Source organism: Anabrus simplex, chromosome X, assembly GCF_040414725.1.
Source record: "Anabrus simplex isolate iqAnaSimp1 chromosome X, ASM4041472v1, whole genome shotgun sequence".
NCBI lineage: Eukaryota > Metazoa > Arthropoda > Insecta > Orthoptera > Tettigoniidae > Anabrus > Anabrus simplex.
The window spans coordinates 116,460,823-116,479,374 of NC_090279.1; the positions used below are offsets into that span (position 1 = coordinate 116,460,823).

Sequence of the window (18,552 nt, forward strand, 5' to 3'; positions counted from 1 at the left end):
ACTTTGTCTCATAACTAAAAATTGATGCCTGCTTGGCCATCAGATGATATAGATGTTGATTCCCATAGGGAATCTGAAATATTTGTCCTGAATGAGTAAATTTATAATACCAATATAAATGGTCCGTTATTGGACATTATAAATTTTCCAGCTAACTCATTCTTGGTTACCAGCGTTTCGCCCTCGTGTGCTAGGGTGGGCTCATCAGTTGGTACCTAGCACACCTACCAATACGCTGGCTAGTGCATACCGTGGAGGCCACTGCGTAGGCTAACTGGAGCCACCGGCAGTGCCAATGCACTAAGAGACTTTGTCTCATAACTAAAAATTGATGCCTGCTTGGCCATCAGATGATATAGATGTTGATTCCCATAGGGAATCTGAAATATTTGTCCTGAATGAGTAAATTTATAATACCAATATAAATGGTCCGTTATTGGACATTATAAATTTTCCAGCTAACTTATTCTTGGTTGCCAGCGTTTCGCCCTCGTGTGCTAGGGTGGGCTCATCAGTTGGTACCTAGCACACCTACCAATACGCTGGCTAGTGCATACCGTGGAGGCCACTGCGTAGGCTAACTGGAGCCACCGGCAGTGCCAATGCACTAAGAGACTTTGTCTCATAACTAAAAATTGATGCCTGCTTGGCCATCAGATGATATAGATGTTGATTCCCATAGGGAATCTGAAATATTTGTCCTGAATGAGTAAATTTATAATACCAATATAAATGGTCCGTTATTGGACATTATAAATTTTCCAGCTAACTCATTCTTGGTTGCCAGCGTTTCGCCCTCGTGTGCTAGGGTGGGCTCATCAGTTGGTACCTAGCACACCTACCAATACGCTGGCTAGTGCATACCGTGGAGGCCACTGCGTAGGCTAACTGGAGCCACCGGCAGTGCCAATGCACTAAGAGACTTTGTCTCATAACTAAAAATTGATGCCTGCTTGGCCATCAGATGATATAGATGTTGATTCCCATAGGGAATCTGAAATATTTGTCCTGAATGAGTAAATTTATAATACCAATATAAATGGTCCGTTATTGGACATTATAAATTTTCCAGCTAACTTATTCTTGGTTGCCAGCGTTTCGCCCTCGTGTGCTAGGGTGAGCTCATCAGTTGGTACCTAGCACACCTACCAATACGCTGGCTAGTGCATACCGTGGAGGCCACTGCGTAGGCTAACTGGAGCCACCGGCAGTGTCAATGCACTAAGAGACTTTGTCTCATAACTAAAAATTGATGCCTGCTTGGCCATCAGATGATATAGATGTTGATTCCCATAGGGAATCTGAAATATTTGTCCTGAATGAGTAAATTTATAATACCAATATAAATGGTCCGTTATTGGACATTATAAATTTTCCAGCTAACTCATTCTTGGTTGCCAGCGTTTCGCCCTCGTGTGCTAGGGTGGGCTCATCAGTTGGTACCTAGCACACCTACCAATACGCTGGCTAGTGCATACCGTGGAGGCCACTGCGTAGGCTAACTGGAGCCACCGGCAGTGCCAATGCACTAAGAGACTTTGTCTCATAACTAAAAATTGATGCCTGCTTGGCCATCAGATGATATAGGTGTTGATTCCCATAGGGAATCTGAAATATTTGTCCTGAATGAGTAAATTTATAATACCAATATAAATGGTCTGTTATTGGACATTATAAATTTTCCAGCTAACTCATTCCTGGTTGCCAGCGTTTCGCCCTCGTGTGCTAGGCTGGGCTCATCAGTTGGTACCTAGCACACCTACCAAGACGCTGGCTAGTGCATACCGTGGAGGCCACTGCGTAGGCTAATTGTATCCACCGGCAGTGCCAATGCACTATGAGACACTGTCCCATTATCATCTTAAACAATATGATACCGGAAGAGAATCTATCAAATACTGCTGCAGGTAATTTATTCCAATCCCTTATGGTCCTGTTTACGAAGGAAAACTTTCCCACATCAGTATGCTGGTTATTATTTCACTACTATAAGTGACCATTGCCACCAGGATATTTTCCATTTGCGATGTATTTGTTAATAATTAGGTGCTTCGGTATATGACTGCAATATGTAATTGTGTCTAGTTGTACGCGACAACTTGAAGACGATGTCCGAAATGCAACGTAAGTCATGGATGTCGGTTATTTTGAAGAGATGCTACATAGCACAGCCCGCTGTGTTATTTATTCAAAAGAAGTAAAATACGTCGGCAGAAATACTTCTGGGATGATCTGACACTTCCAAACACATACTTTAAATGAAGAGGAATAGTCACAGAACACCTCTGGCCCGGCCTGCATCACAGGAAGCTACCCTGCCGACAAAGATTGCGAGGCACCCTGGTAGGTTTACATCCTAGTAACAGTTATTAACCAATTATACGGGTAATTCAGCTAAGAAGTCCACCTGAAATAACTCGTGAACAGTTTAAGATACTGGCATTCTGTCTTCACTTTCGTTAATGCTATTAAGGAGCTCATACTTCAACATGCAGTGCTTTCCTAGGCTTTTGACAAAATTTGTCATCACACATGTTTCTGTATGAGAACTGCTGATGATAACTATCAAGCTTACACTCGTAGTAACTGGGACATCTCACAGCACACGAGAATCGGTCTCAAGAGGGTTATCAATCACATCTTGCTGAAAGAATTGGAGCAAAGTCGGGCGTTTTAGATTACACGTTCCACTCGTGTAATGGGGGTTGCATGTGTAGCAAAGTACATCTTCCCCGTCTCAAGTTCGAATAATGCACGCCTCTAGTATCCAGAGTAGGTGTTCATCATATCTACAGTTATTCACAAATTATGCAGGATTATTCAGCTAAGATGTCCACCCCAAATAAATCGTGAACAGTTTAAGATACTGACATTCTGTTTTCACTTTTGTTAATGGTATTAAGGGGTTCATAGTTAAACATGCAGTACTTTTCCAGGCTTTTGAAAAATGTATTGGCTCACACGTTTTCATATGAACGTTATTTCGCGCAATAACTGCCCATGATATACTATCAAGTTTACAGCCATAGTTACTGGTACGTCGCACAGCTTGCACTTCAGGAGGATCAGTCTCGAGCGAGAGCGTTGCCCATCACTATGTTTTAGTGATTAATGTTCAACTATTTTTAAAACAGTGACTTATCCACTTCTAAAGGCATGACCAATCGATATCTCAGTTCATACATAATTATGGCTGCCAAATGAAAGAAATTAACTGTAATTCAGACTGGAGAAGAGCCCACAGATTTCTGTCTGACATAGGGGAAAAAGTATGACTTGGCTTGTTCAGTCCTATCGACGTTCTGAAGCAGGGCGACAGTATTCTGGCTGCAGAAGTGCTGTGTGGTTCTCTAGTGAAGAAGCTGACAAATATTCATGTTTTGCCTTTTGATGAACTTGAAACAATTTGATACAATGATTTGAGAGGAAAGGAGTTTAAAATGCTCCTATTGCTGGAAACATTTTACATCAGGAAGCTCAAGAAATTTTCTGTAGAATAGGTCTGTAAGACTTAAGTTCATTCAATGGATGGTTCAACCGTTGGTGGCATAGTCGCTCGTATCAGAGTATGTGTGTCGAGAATGCTGAAGTATTGGATGACACTGTGGAGTTCTTGTCTTTGCTAGGGCTATGAACCAAAGCTGAGATAGGAGTGTTTTACAGTCATTTTCTTCCATGAAGAATGTATTTTGTCCATGGAGAAAAAATGTCAGGGCAACAAAAGGTTGTGTGTGTGTGTGTGTGTGTGTGTGTGTGTGTGTGTGTGTGTGTGTGTGTGTGTGTGTGTGTGTGTGTGTGTGTGTGTGAACTCTGATGGGAATGAAAAGTTCCTCACAATCATCATCATCACCCTAAACCATCTCCAGTTTCCCGGGTGTGGTATATGAGCCTCCTCCATCTCATCCTGTCCTTGTAACATTCTTCCTCCACCAACTTGTCCCAGTCATGACCTCTCAGTATTACATCACTCTTAACTAAATCTATCCATTTTCTTCGTGGCCTTCCCACAGGTCATCTTGCTTCTACCTTTCTGTCAAATTCCTTCCTTGCAGTTCTGTTTACTGGCATCCTCTTCATGTGACCAAACCACTTCAGTCTTGATATCTGAATCTTATTTAGGAGAGAATTGTCTATTCCTACTTCTTCTCTAATTTTCTCATTCCTAATCTTGTCTTTCCTGGTTTTCTGGATCATAGTGCGTAGGAATTTCATTTCAGCTGCCTGAAGTTTGGAATTATCTGTATTGGTCAGTGTTGTGGTTTCAAGACTGTATGTAAGAATTGGTGTATAATAGGACTTGTACAATGCCATTTTTGTTTTCATGGGTATTTGCTCATCCCACAGCAGGTGTCTTACCTGGTGGTAGAATTGTGTTGCCTTATTGATTCGATTGTTCACCTCATGTTTTGCTAGGTTGTCATTTGCTATAACGCTACCCAAGTATTTGAAAACTGGAACGCTGTCCAGTTGGTTCATTTAACATGACTATTGGTTCTGCTCCTTTCCCATACACTTTCATCACCACCGTCTTGGTCTTGCTGATGTTTAAACCATATTTCTTAAACTCCTCATTCCAGCTTTGTATTCTCTCTCCCAAATCATCTTCTGAGTCACTCCAGATCGCAACATCATCTGCAAATGTGAAGGCTTTGATATCTCCATGTTCTTTCCTTTTAATAGATTTCATTACTACATCCATTACAATAATAAATAGAAGTGGTGACAATGAGCTGCCCTGCTGCACTCCTCTCTTTGTTTCAAACCAGTCCGACAAACCACATTCTACTTTAATACAGCTTCTGTTCCCACTATACAACATTTTCACTTTGTCTATGAGGCTGTCTCGCACTTGAAGTTCTTTCATGCATTGCCAAATTCTTTCCCTTGGTACACTATCGTATGCTTTCTCAATGTCCAAAAATATTAGGAATAAAGGCTTGTTCTTGTTCTTGGGAAATTGAGCCTGTAACTTAGATGTTGGGCCTTTTTAAACAATGAGCAGGTGGAAAATTCACGAATCCTTTGTGCTTCAAAAACGTACAATTCCATGCACATATGACTTCAATAAAAGGGCCTGGATGACATCGGAAATTTTAATGATTCTTGGACATTAAGATGGCATCGGTGGGAAGGAGGATTAGCGTTGGTGGTAGACAAGTGCTCAGCTCATACCACAGGTGCATTGTTTTTGCAGAACGTTGAAGTGATTGCACCAGTCGTCTGCAACCCATATTGTTTACTCAGTAAAACTTGAGCCATGTATAGGAAGATGGGTTCATTGAAAAGAACACATAATAGGATAAACACAAGGCTGTGAGAGAACTATCCTCAAAAGAAATGAAATTCAATGCACTCTAGGCCCTGCACATCTTTTTTGCTGGTTACACCCAACGCAGTAATAAAACTGTTCCAGCCGTGCAGGTTTTGGTGCCATTTTCAATGCCCGCAATGTAGACGACACCACTGTGCTAGACATTGAGACATTGGTGATGAATACTGACCTCGACACCGAAGGCAAATGTTGAAGATCTGTGCTTAGACGAACAAGAGCAAAACATTGAGGAGGAAAAGGAGCCAGCATCTCCTACTTTTACAGCAGCAGTGGAGGGATGGGATGTTGTCAGGGCGTACTCCTCGTCAACAATCTGAATCAGATTGAGTGAAGGCTTTGGAATAAACAACCTGCTGTACTGAAATACTTAAGAAAATGAAGGTGTCAGTAGTGCTGTATTCTTAAATCTTGTAATTGCATGTCAGTAATTTTCAGTTTCTTTGTTGCAGATCAAACTCGCAGTGGCTGACTGTTTAAAAAAAAATTATTGTTGTATTGTGTGTAAATGTACATTTATTAATTCCTGACGTTATGATCATTAAATAAGTTTAGAACACAAGTACAGTATATTGTTATTTCATTTAATATATTGCAATTCTTTTTACATGTGACCTCAACACTTGGAACACTTCCTATTTAATCCTTTCAACGCTAAGCCTTTTATTTATACGTACTCCCTCTGTGCTGCCTTTTTCCAAGAATATGCTCTTATTGGAAAAATAGCTTTATTGGTTATTTAACTGACATTTCAAGATAATACATTGAAATTAAGCACAAATATACAATGATCAAAGTGTACAAATGGACATTACTGTGGTATTGTTCCGTGTAAGGTACAACACACAACCCTACATCACATGGTTGACACATTTTTTTCAGTCTTGTCATGAGCAGTGTATGTGCAAAAAACACCACCATTCGGATCACTCCACTTCCGAAGAAATTGGGTAAACTGTTAAGACTTTCTTGTAATATTCATTGGTATCCTCCACAATAACCTAGACCAGTGCAGAACTGAACAAACACAGAAAGACGTCTATTTCCGGAGAATAATCACATAATATATTGTACACAACACCTAAAGTGCAAAGTATTGGAGTAAACTGTCCAGCAATCAAAAAAATAATCTTTTTCTTTCAGTTTTACTCGTGGAGGTCAACTTTTCACAGTCTTCCTCACTAATGTCATTGTCCGCATCTGCACAGTCACTCTCATTGTTCAGAAAGTCATTATCTGAGTCACTATCAACTAAAAACTCTTCTATTTCATCATTGTCAAGGCATAACAAGTTATTTTTTTAATTTTCATTTTTTTAAAGAATGGCTAAGGACTGCAAGTGTAGAAACTGTGGGTGTGGCGAGGCATTGAGGGGTATGAAGGAGGAGTTGGAGAGTTTGAGAGAGATAATTAGGATTCTCAAAGACAGGAAGGAGGTAGGCCTCCCTCAAACAATGTACAGGTTACAGTAAGTGTAAAAGAGGGATGGGAAGGAAAGGGGGGAATTGTAGAAGACAGGTGGTCTAATGTTCTAGGGGAAGGAGAATGCAGGCTAAGGGGCTCTATTCAGGATCAAAATTCAGGACAGGTGTCTAGGAGAAATTGGTATGAGTCACTCCAGGTAGGTTGATTGATTGATGGACGTTTGTTGTTTAAAGGGGTCTAACATTGAGGTCATCGGCCCCTAATGGTACGAAATGAAATGACAGATTAAAAGTCTAAAATCCTCCACTGACCAGAATTCAAAGCGCGAGGACGAAGAAGGAATGGATGGATTGATATGAATTTAAAACGATCAGTAGATCAGACCCATAGTGCCTCACATGCACAGAAGCTGGCACAAAATAGTAGTACGGACCAAGGAACTGGTTCTATAGTACGATGTTGAATCGATTAGAATATGTTCGTTGTAGAAACAGGTCCAAAATCCAGGTCATCGGCCCCTCATAATGGTATTTGTCACTAGAAAAGTAGAACCATGGTATTTGCCATGTTGTGGTACTAATCAAGAGTAGCGTAGACCCGCGGTATTCCACACATAATGGTACTACTTAAAGATAATGAAATTCGCACATGTATTACAGACCTAATGTGTTTCGCACATTGCGGCGCTCTTGACAGGCAATGCAAACATATGGTGTTCATCACCTAAGTGTACTAACCACAGGGACTCGTACTATCCCGTGATGTTCCTCATATAGGGGTACTAATCATAGGCAAACAAGAACCATGGGTTCCTTCATCCCATGGTGTCGCTCATATAGTGCTACTAATCACAGGTACTGTAAAAGCCGTTGAGCCTTCGTTTGCTACTAATCGCAAACCTATTTGATACCCAGCAAGTAAAGGTGACCCATGGTGTTCCTCGTGTGGTGGTACTAATAACAAGTAGTTTCATGGTTCTAATTTGATCATCCCTTGGTTGCCCCTTTTAGTTGCCTCTTACGACAGGCAGAGGATACCGTGGGTGTATTCTTCGTCTGCGTCCCCCACCCACAGGGAGTACTCCAGGTAGAACAACAGGGAGGATGAGGTACAGGGAACTGTTGCTGAGATGTGTGGAAGTAAGAGGAAGGGAAAAGGTAGGAAAGGCAAATGTAGAGTAGAGGATAGGAAAAGACAGGTGGAACAGGGTCATGGGAGGGAGAAAAGGGAGGAGGAAGTAGCCTCTGCAGCTATCAGGAAAGATAGGGCTTGCCAGGAGGGGAGGGGATCAAATGAGGTGGGTGGGGTTGAGGCTCTGGTCATGGGCGATTCCATCGTTAGACATGTGGGGAAAGTGTGTGGAGGAAAGGGAACCAGGGTAGAGTGTTATCCAGCAATTAGGTTGAGGCAGATGTTGAGGAAAGTAGAAGAGAAGGAGGAGGGGAAGGAGAAGGTGGTAGTGTTTCACATTGGTACCAACCACGTAAGGCAAGCTGGTATAAGTACCAACATAGTCGGGGATGTGTGGGATCTGGTAAATGCAGCACGGGTGCAGTTTAAAGAAGCGGAGATTGTTGTCAGTGGAATACTGTGTAGGAGGGATGCTGACTGGAGGGTGATTGGGGATATAAATGAGACTATGGAGAGAGTATATGGGAAACTGGGAGTGAGATTTCTAGATCCTAATGGGTGGGTACGAGATACGGATTTACGCTCAGATGGCCTTAGCTTAAACCACAGTGGTATGTATAAGTTAGGAAATTTGTTTGAAAGGGTAATATGGAGGTACATTCTAACATGTAAGATACTCTCTAAAGTACTATTGAGAAAATGCCCAAATTATGCTGAATACTCTACATGAGATCGCTGAGAAAACGGGTCTCGGTGTCATATGAGAAGACGGAATACATGGAATATGGACATCAAGGGGGGAGACACTTAGAAGTGAAGCATGGGACTGTAAAAAGAACTGAGAAATTTAAATATCTAGGGGAATGGATAGAACCTAATGGATTGGATAAAGAGGCAATTAGGGCAAGAATTAGAAAACTAGAATTGGCTTACAGGTTAACCCGGAACAGATACAACAAAAGAGCAATATCTAACAAGGCGAAACTTTGACACTACAGCTCAGTGGTAAAGCCAGAGGGTCTCTACGCTTCAGAGAGCCCGACAATAAATAAAAAGGGTGAGCTTCAAGATCTCGGAAAAAAGGAGAGGAGAATCTTCAGGAAAATTTTAGGACCACAGAAAAATGCTGATGGGGAGTGGAGGAATAGAAAAAATGATGACCTCTATAAATACACCGAAAAAATCATTGTCACCATGCGAAAGCGAAGGCTAAAATTCTATGGGCATCTAGAAAGAATGGATGAGAAACGGCTAACTAAGAAAATATTCAAGTACATCACTGGACTTTTTTTTTTTGCTAGGGGCTTTACGTCGCACCGAGACAGATAGGTCTTATGGCGACGACGGGATAGGAAAGGCCTAGGAGTTGGAAGGAAGCAGCCGTGGCCTTAATTAAGGCACAGCCCCAGCATTTGCCTGGTGTGAAAATGGGAAACCACGGAAAACCATCTTCAGGGCTGCCAATAGTGGGATTCACTGGACTAAAAGCTTCGACAAAGTGGGTGGAAGAGGTATGGATATGGTTCACAACAGAAAAGAATTTAGAAGTCGAGTGGACAGCATCAAAACATTCCAGAAGAAACCACCAAAATGTAGACCCAAACTGGTCATATCTGAGAAAGAAAGGAAGATCAGAAGTGAAAGAATGAAGAGGTTCTGGGAGGAGGAGGAGAAGAAGAAGAAGAGAAAGCCTTAAGTTCAATGCGGTCCATAGGCGGCCAAATTCGGAAACAAGAAGAAGAAGGAGGTACATTTAGGGAGTGGTGATAAGGGTACAGGGATCTGGAAATCAAGTAGGGATGGCATAAAAATGTTAATGTTGAACTGTAGAAGTATTGTAAAGAAAGGAATAGAATTAAGTAATTTAATAGATATACTGTATACTTACAAGATATTGTAATAGGAGTTGAATCATGGCTGAGAAATGATATAATGGATGCAGAAATTTTCTCACGCAACTGGAGTGTGTATCATAGAGATAGGATAGGAATGGTGGGAGGGGGAGTATTCATTCTGGTGAAAGAATTTGTAAGCTACGAAAAAAGTTAAAGATGACAAACATGAAATTCTAGGTGTAAGGCTCATTTCTAAAGATAATAGACAACTTAATGTCTCTGGAGTGTACAGACCGGAAAAGGGTAGCGTTGACACGGATTCAGAATTATTTGATAAAATAATCAGCTATGTGGGAAACGACATGGAAAGGAATGTGATTGTAGCAGGAGATCTGAATTTACCAAATGTCAATTGGGAACGAAACACGCATGACAGGAAGCATGACCAACAAATGGCAAATAAGCTAATATGGGAAGGACAGCTGATTCAGAAAGTGATGGCACCAACTGAGGAAAAAATATCCTGGACGCGTTGCTGGTAAAACCGGGCCTGTTCCACGAACGAACTTTGCAACTTTTCAACTTTGCACTTTTCACTTTTCAAATTTTGCAAAGTGCAAAGTCTTTCTGTTCCACCATGGTGTAGGTTGTACTTTTCAATTTTTTCGCAAAGTGAAAAGTCTTTGCGAATGAGTGATACGATCGAGTTTATTCCATGAGCAAACTGTATAGGCCTATAATACTCTACGATTTTATGCTTTACTTTTCGCGGCGAATTTGACGGTATAATTGTCGTACAGTTTACGTTTTTATCATGGGTAAAAAGGTTATTACAAGTAGCTGGCTGTGCTGGAAGTTGTCAAGGAGAAACGTGACATACTTTTTCGACAACTTTGAAGATAACCTCTCAAATTATGACACATCAATATTAACGAGAGTAGGCTGCCGTCAACACATTCACACACAGAAGGAAATTCACCCTTCATTAGAAATGCCGTCGCTATATTGAGTGGATCATCAGGCCAACGTACTGTTAGGAAATATTACATTTACTATAACATCTACGACTTTGGTAACAGTTCGCAAATAATTGTTTTGATGTCACATGCATTGGTGTTACACCGTGCAGCTGGGCACCATTTACTAACCAATGTAACCATATAAGAATTTGTTCTTTTCCGGAAAGGGATTGACTTATTTTTGTTACATGTTTCAATAAATGTCCGATCATTTCAAGAATATAATGAGCCTGTGTTGGGGTAATACGAAATCACTCGCGAAAGTCCGTCGAAGTGAGGTTATGAAAATTAATCTCGTCTTTGTACGTTCTCTTATTGTATTCTTCATCACTGCCCTCACTTGATGCTAATAAAAGCTCACGTCGTAACGCGTTTATATCACTAAACCAAATTCTACGCCGAGAAACTAGTGTACATACTTGTTAATTAACATATGAAAAGGGAATCATCTCTTTGCAAGATTTATGAAAACTTTTCACTTCATTTCTTTGCACTTTGCATTTCTGTACCAATGGAGGAACATAACAGGCTTGAAAAGTGAAAAGATTCCTAACTTTTCACTTTTCACTTTGCAAGTTAAATCTGAAAAGTGATGGTGGAACAAAATCTGAACTGAAAAGTGAAAAGTTGCAAAGTTCGTTCATGGAATAGGCCCCCAGCTGTTTTTATCAGAGTTAAAAATAAATGTGATAGAAAGGAACGTCTTAAAAGTAGGACTGTTGGGCAGTACCATATGACTGATAAAGGAGGCATGAGGCAGTTTTTAAAAAGTAATTATGATCAGTGGAAAACAGTAAATAAAAATGTAAACAGACTCTGGGATGGGTTTAAAGCAATTGTTGGGGAATGTGAAAACAGGTTTGTACTTTTAAAGGTGGTAAGGAATGGTAAAGACCCACCTTATTGTAATCTATATATATATATAAGAGTTTTGTCTGTACGTTGCTCGGAGGTAAGGCTTTTTGCGGATGATGTTATTCTCTATAGAGTGATAAATAAGTTACAAGATTGTGAGCAACTGCAACGTGACCTCGAAAATGTTGTGAGATGGACAGCAGGCAATGGTATGTTGATAAACGGGGCTAAAAGTCAGGTTGTGAGTTTCACAAATAGGAAAAGTCCTCTCAGTTTTAATTACTGCGTTGATGGGGTGAAAGTTCCTTTTGGGGATCATTGTAAGTATCTAGGTGTTAATATAAGGAAAGATCTTCACTGGGGTAATCACATAAATGGGATTGTAAATAAAGGGTACCGATCTCTGCACATGGTTATGAGGGTGTTTATCAAATCAAATCAAAATCTCTTTATTTGCAAATGAGGTGTCTACCTCGGTGGCAAATGGTACACTAAAATACATTATTGTCAAGCACTAAATATTAAATTAACAAGAGAAGAAAATTTTTCCTATAATACAATATTATACAATTTACGCTAACAATGTTTTCTATTAAACACACAGCTCATCCTTAATAAATTTATATTGTTTACAAAATTCTACTTATAATATATCCTGTCCTACTTACAAATATAGTCAACTGATATACAGTATGTGGAATTACTTCAAATGATACTATACAACTGGTATAACATTAATATTTACATTGCATTTATTTATTTACCTTTTTTTTTTACCCGTTCTGGATCCTAAGTAGCATAACGACCTGCTGCGTTTTAACCAGAGCCCCTTTTGCCACCACTTTTCAGAGTTCCTGAAGGGCCTTCACAGCTACCGTAGCGGTCCCAGGGCCCTCGAAGTCCCCATTGTACTTCACCCCTACAGGCAGTCCCCTACTTTGGCTGTCCAAACTCCTTAGACCAGGGGATGGAATTAATTTATTCACACACATTTTTTTTATATACAATAACCTGCACTGGTCGAATGCCCTCTAACATTTCATTTATTTTCTCTGTTGCTGTTTATTCTCTTCTTGAATATCTGTACAGATTTTGGAAAAGGATCAAACACTACCCCTGGTAAACTGTTCCACTCCTTCACACCCTTCCCAATGAATGAAAATTTACCCCAATCGCTTCTGCTAAAATTCCTTCTAATTTTATATTTGTGGTCAGTCCTGCCGATATAATTATTTTCCAACTGAAGCCTCTCACGGATATCTCCCCATGCTTCTTCTCCTGTATAGGCTCTATATAATCCTGTAAGTCTAGTTTTCTCCGTTCTCTTACTTAAAGTTTCCCACCCAAGTTCCTTTAACATTTCTGATACACTACTCTTTCTCCTGAAATCCCCTGTTACAAATCTTGCTGCTTTCCTCTGCACACTATCTATTTCTTTTATTAGGTATTCTTGGTGAGGATCCCAAACACTGTTTGCATATTCCAATAATGGACGAACCATACTCAAGTAACTTTTTTCTTTTAATTCTTTGTTGCATCCTTTAAGTAGCCTCATTATGACATGTAATGATCTGTATGCTTTCCCAACAATGTCATCAATATGACCCTTCCAGTGCAAATTACTTTCAAATCTCACACCTAAGTATTTGCACTTGCCATCTTTTGGGATAACTACCTCATCCAAAGTATATTCAAATTCAGTTTTAAAGCTCCTGTTTGTAAAAGTTGTAACAGTTGATTTGCCTCCATTAACCTTCATATTATTTTCTTCAACCCATTGTTGGATACTTTCAAGGTCCCTTTGTAATTCTGAACAATCCTCAATGTTGTTTATTTCTCTATAAACAATTATGTCATCTGCATACAATCTTATTTTTGATGTTATATTGTTCCCTAAATCATTTGCGTATATTAAGAAAATTAACGGACCGATTATACTACCCTGTGCAATTCCCTTCCAAACTTTCTCTTCCTGAGATACATTATTTCCTACTTTGACTTTCTGAACCCTTGAATTTAGAAATGCTTTTATCCAACGTGTAACCCTTACGTCCAATCCTATTCCCTTTGTAGTAAGGATGTAAAGGAGAGTGCATATAAGTCTCTGGTAAGACCCCAACTAGAGTATGGTTCCAGTGTATGGGACCCTCACCAGGATTACCTGATTCAAGAACTGGAAAAAATCCAAAGAAAAGCAGCTCGATTTGTTCTGGGTGATTTCCGACAAAAGAGTAGCGTTACAAAAATGTTGCAATGTTTGGGTTGGGAAAAATTGAGAGAAAGAAGAAGAGCTGCTCGACTAAGTGGTATGTTCCGAGCTGTCAGCGGAGAGATGGCGTGGAATGACATTAGTAGACGAATAGGTTTGAATGGCGTTTATAAAAGTAGGAAAGATCACAATATGAAGATAAAGTTGGAATTCAAGAGGACAAACTGGGGCAAATATTCATTTATAGGAAGGGGAGTTAGGGATTGGAATAATTTACCAAGGGAGATGTTCAATAAATTTCCAGTTTCTTTGAAATCATTTCGGAAAAGGCTAGGAAAGCAACAGATAGGGAATCTGCCACCTGCGCGACTGCCCTAAATGCAGATCAGTATTGATTGATTGCTCAGAATTTAAAAAGGATGGTATTTCTGTATGAGTCGTGTCCACAGTAACAAGGATATCCCTTTTTAATTTTCCGTAATTTCTTTCTGTATGTGCACGCATCACATGAAAATGGCTGGAGAGAATTTAATGAAAATCAGTATACAAAAGCGTGGAATAAGTCGCTACAATCTAGGCGATAAATAATTTTACTCACGCTGAATAAAATGGTAATTTAGGGGAAGGCCTAACATTTGTTTCTCAAATATTTACGTTATTAGTGGTCGTATCGTAACGAAAATTGGTATGCAAAGTCAGAGAATAAGTCGCTAAAATATAAGCCATAAGTAATTGCATTCTCGCTGAGTGAAATGGTAGTTTAGGGGAGGGCCTAATATTTAATTCTCGAATATTTATGTTATTAGTGGTCGTATGTTAATGAAAATCGGTAGGCAAAGTCGGGGAATAAGTTGCTACAGTCTAGGCTGTAAATAATTGTACTCACGCTGAGAAAAATTGTAGTTTAGGGGGAAGGCCTAAAATTTTATTCTCAAATATTTATATAATTAGAGGTCCTCTTATTAGTCACTATAATGTAGGCCATAAATAATTTATTCACACTGAGTGAAATGGTAGTTTCTCAGATATTTATGTTATTAGTGGTTGTATCGATAAATACTACATGACTAAAGTTACATAGTATTAAATTTCTGATCATTTATGTCTTATACATTGTTACCCTGCTAGCTATGATCACAGATATTCATGAATTCAGATTTTTGATTCCAAGTCGTATCAGCGGCGAGTCACGAGAAAATAGGTAAACAGAATTTAATGAAAATTAGGATGTTAAGTTGGAGAATAAGGAACTACAGTCTACGCTATAAATAATTTTATATAAGACACCCTAATATCGCAGAGTCGAAAGAAAACTAAATGTGAAGGGCTACAATATAGGAAGCTCATAAAATTGGTCAACAGTAACATTACGTAGACAATTGTTTGTTGTGATGTGCATTTTGTCTTCTGTTGCCTCTCATCTCCGATAGATAGGTTTATTGCTGCGTACCGAGTAATTTTTTTAAATTTGCTCTATGTCACACCGAAACAGATAGGTCTTATGGTGACGATGGGATAGGAAAGGGCTAGGAGTGTGAAGGAAGCGGCCTTAGCCTTAATTAAGGTACAGTTCCAGCATTTGCCTGGTGTGAAAACGGAAAACCACGGAATACCATCTTCAGGGCTGCCGACAGTGGGATTCGAATCCACTATCTCTCGGATGCAAACTCACTGCTGTGCGCCTCTAACTACATGGCCAACTCACCCGGTCATATCAAGTGTAACAGCCTGCCTGAATAGTGGCAGCAAGTAGCTGGGAGAGTTAGATAACTTTCTTCTTTAGCATGCCATTCCTCTGGTTCATAAATTTTTTGATACTTCTGGTACGTAACACACTGGTTCATCATAGCATTCGAGCTGTTCAATCCCTACTCTTGGGAACTGATTTGAATGAGAAGTGTGCATATTTAATGGAATAATGGCAGAGGAATGTTCATGGCTGTCTGCGGCCTGGTCATTTCCAGCTCTGGAACTTTGGACTGTTACTGTAGATCGACACCGTAGTAGCCTACTGTTCGTTAAAAGTGAGAAAATGTGCAGTTTTATATAACAATGCTTTTAATCGCTACATTCCTACTGACGTTTTTGTAGTGACCTATGTTGACTTCAGTTAGGAAAACCACAAAGTCAGTCTTTCTGAGAATCCCATTGTTAAGCACGGGTACATCAGCTAGTAGAGAAATAAAGAGACTGAGAAGGAGGTGCAGATTGGAAAAAATAAGAGTTAGAAATGGCTGTGGAAGTAAGGAGAAATTGAAGGAACTTACTAGGAAATTGAATCTAGCAAAGAAGGCAGCTAAGGATAACATGGTGGCAAGCATAATTGGCAGTCATACAAAGTTTAGTGACAAATGGAAGGGTATGTATAGATACTTTAAGGCAGAAACAGGTTCCAAGAAGGACATTCCAGGAATAATTAATGATCAAGGTGAGTGTGTATGTAAGGATCTTTAAAAGGTATTCAGTCAGCAGTATGTAAAGATTGTTGATTACAAGGATAATGTCCAGATAGAGGAGGTGACTGATGCTATAGAAGTATTAAAATTTACATATGATAACAATGACATTTACAATAAGATACAAAAGAAGGGCAGAGTATGGGGTAGGGTTGTTTATCAGGAATACCATTGCACGCAACATAGTTTCTGTTAGGCACGTAAATGAGCGAATGATGTGGGTAGATTTGACAGTTGGAGGAATTAGGACGAGAATTGTCTCGGTGTATTCACCATGTGAGGGTGCAGATTAGGATGAAGTTGACAAAGTTTTATGAAGCAATGAGTGACATCGTGGTCAGGGTCAACAGCAGCGATAGAATAGTGCTAATGGGCAATTTCAATGCGAGAGTTGGAAATAGAATTGAAGGATACGAAAGGGTGATTGGTAAATGTGGGGAAGACATGGAAGCCAATGGGAACGGGAAGCGTTTGCTGGACTTCAGTGCTAGTAGGGGTTTTGCAGTTACAAATACATTTTTCAAGCATAAGGCTATTCACCGCTACACATGGGAGGCTAGGGGTAGCAGATCCATAATAGACTATATCTTAACCGACTTCGAATTCAGGAAATCTGTTAGGAATGTACGAGTTTTCTGGGGATATTTCGATGATACAGACCACTATCTGATCTGTAGTGAACTAAGTATCTCTAGGCCTAGGGTAGAGAAAGTGAAATCTGTCTGCAAACGAATAAGGGTAGAAAATCTCCAGGACGAGGAAATTAGACAGAAGTACATGGATATGATTAGTGAGAAGTTTCAAACAGTAGACAGTAAGCAGGTTCAGGATATAGAAAGTGAATGGGTGGCATACAGGGATGCTGTAGTAGAAATAGTAAAGGAATACCTAGGAACAACTCTGTGTAAAGATGGGAAAAGGCAAACATTTTGGTGGAATGATGAAGTGAGAGCAGCTTGTAAACGTAAAAAGAAGGCTTATCAGAAATGGCTCCAAACAAGGGCCGAGGCAGACAGGGTACGTAGATAAAAGAAACAGAGTGAAACAAGTAGTTGTTGAATCCAAAAAGGAGTCATGGGAAGATTTTGGTAATAACCTAGAAAGGCTAGGTCAAGCAGCAGGTAAACCTTTCTGGACAGTAATAAAGAATCTTAGGAAGCGAGGGAAAAAGGAAATGAACAGTGTTTTGAGTAATTCAGGTAAACTCATAATAGATCCCAGGGAAACACTGGAGAGGTGGAGGGAATATTTTGAACATCTTCTCAATGTAAAAGGAAATCTTCCTGGTGGTGTTGCGAACAGCCAACCGCATGGGGAGGAGGAAAGTGATGTTGGTGAAATTACGCTTGAGGAAGTGGAAAGGATGGTAAATAAACTCCATTGTCATAAAGCAGCAGGGATAGATGAAATTAGACCTGAAATGGTGAAGTATAGTGGGAAGGCAGCGATGAAATGGCTTCATAGAGTAGTAAGATTAGCATGGAGTGTTGGTAAGGTACCTTCAGATTGGACAAAAGCAGTAATTGCACCTATCCATAAGCAAGGGAACAGGAAGGATTGCAACAACTATCGAGGTATCTCATTGATTAGTATACCAGGCAAAGTATTCACTGGCATCTTGGAAGGGAGAGTGTGATCAGTTGTTGAGAGGAAGTTGGATGAAAACCAGTATGGTTTTAGCCCACAGAGATCAGGATCAGATTTTCAGTATGGGCCAGGTAATTGAAAAATGCTACGAGAGGAATAGGCAGTTGTGTTTATGTTTCGTAGATCTAGAGAAAGCATATGACAGGGTACCAAGGGAAAAGATATTCACCATACATTGGGGGACTATGGAATTAAAGTTAGATTATTAAAATCAATCAAAGGCATTTATGTTGAGAATTGGGCTTCAGTGAAAATTGATGGTAGAATTTCTTGGTTCAGGGTATGTACAGGGGTTAGACAAGGCTGTAATTTTTCACCTTTGCTGTTCGTAGTTTACATGGATCATCTGCTGAAAGGTATAAAATGGCAGGGAGGGATTCAGTTAGGTGGAAATGTAGTAAGCAGTTTGGCCTATGCTGACAACTTGGCCTTAATGGCAGATTGTCTCGAAAGGCTGCAATGTAATATCTTGGAACTTGAAAATAGGTGCAATGAGTATGGTATGAAGACTAAATTGACGTCAGTAGGTAAGAAATTCAACAGAATTGAATGTCAGATTAGTGATATAAAGGTAGAACAGGTGGACAATTTGAAGTATTTAGGTTGTGTTTTCTCCCAGGATGGTATTATAGTAAGTGAGGTTGAA

The 18,552-nt window shown here is 39.8% G+C and overlaps 1 protein-coding gene across 10 annotated transcripts in view; it reads left to right on the plus strand.

The window, feature by feature from the left end:
• LOC137503388 (pyruvate dehydrogenase E1 component subunit alpha, mitochondrial-like) overlaps positions 1-18,552 on the plus strand; it is a 128,178-nt gene that overhangs the window by 35,103 nt on the left and 74,523 nt on the right. The window contains exon 1 of one of the 10 annotated variants that reach the window (XM_068231014.1): positions 11,783-11,803. The exons of the other annotated variants lie outside the window; for them this stretch is intronic. Coding sequence (XP_068087115.1) covers positions 11,801-11,803 — 3 coding nt within the window. The 5' untranslated portion in view covers positions 11,783-11,800. Of the gene's footprint in view, positions 1-11,782; positions 11,804-18,552 lie in introns of those variants that run through there. 10 annotated transcript variants of the gene reach the window in all.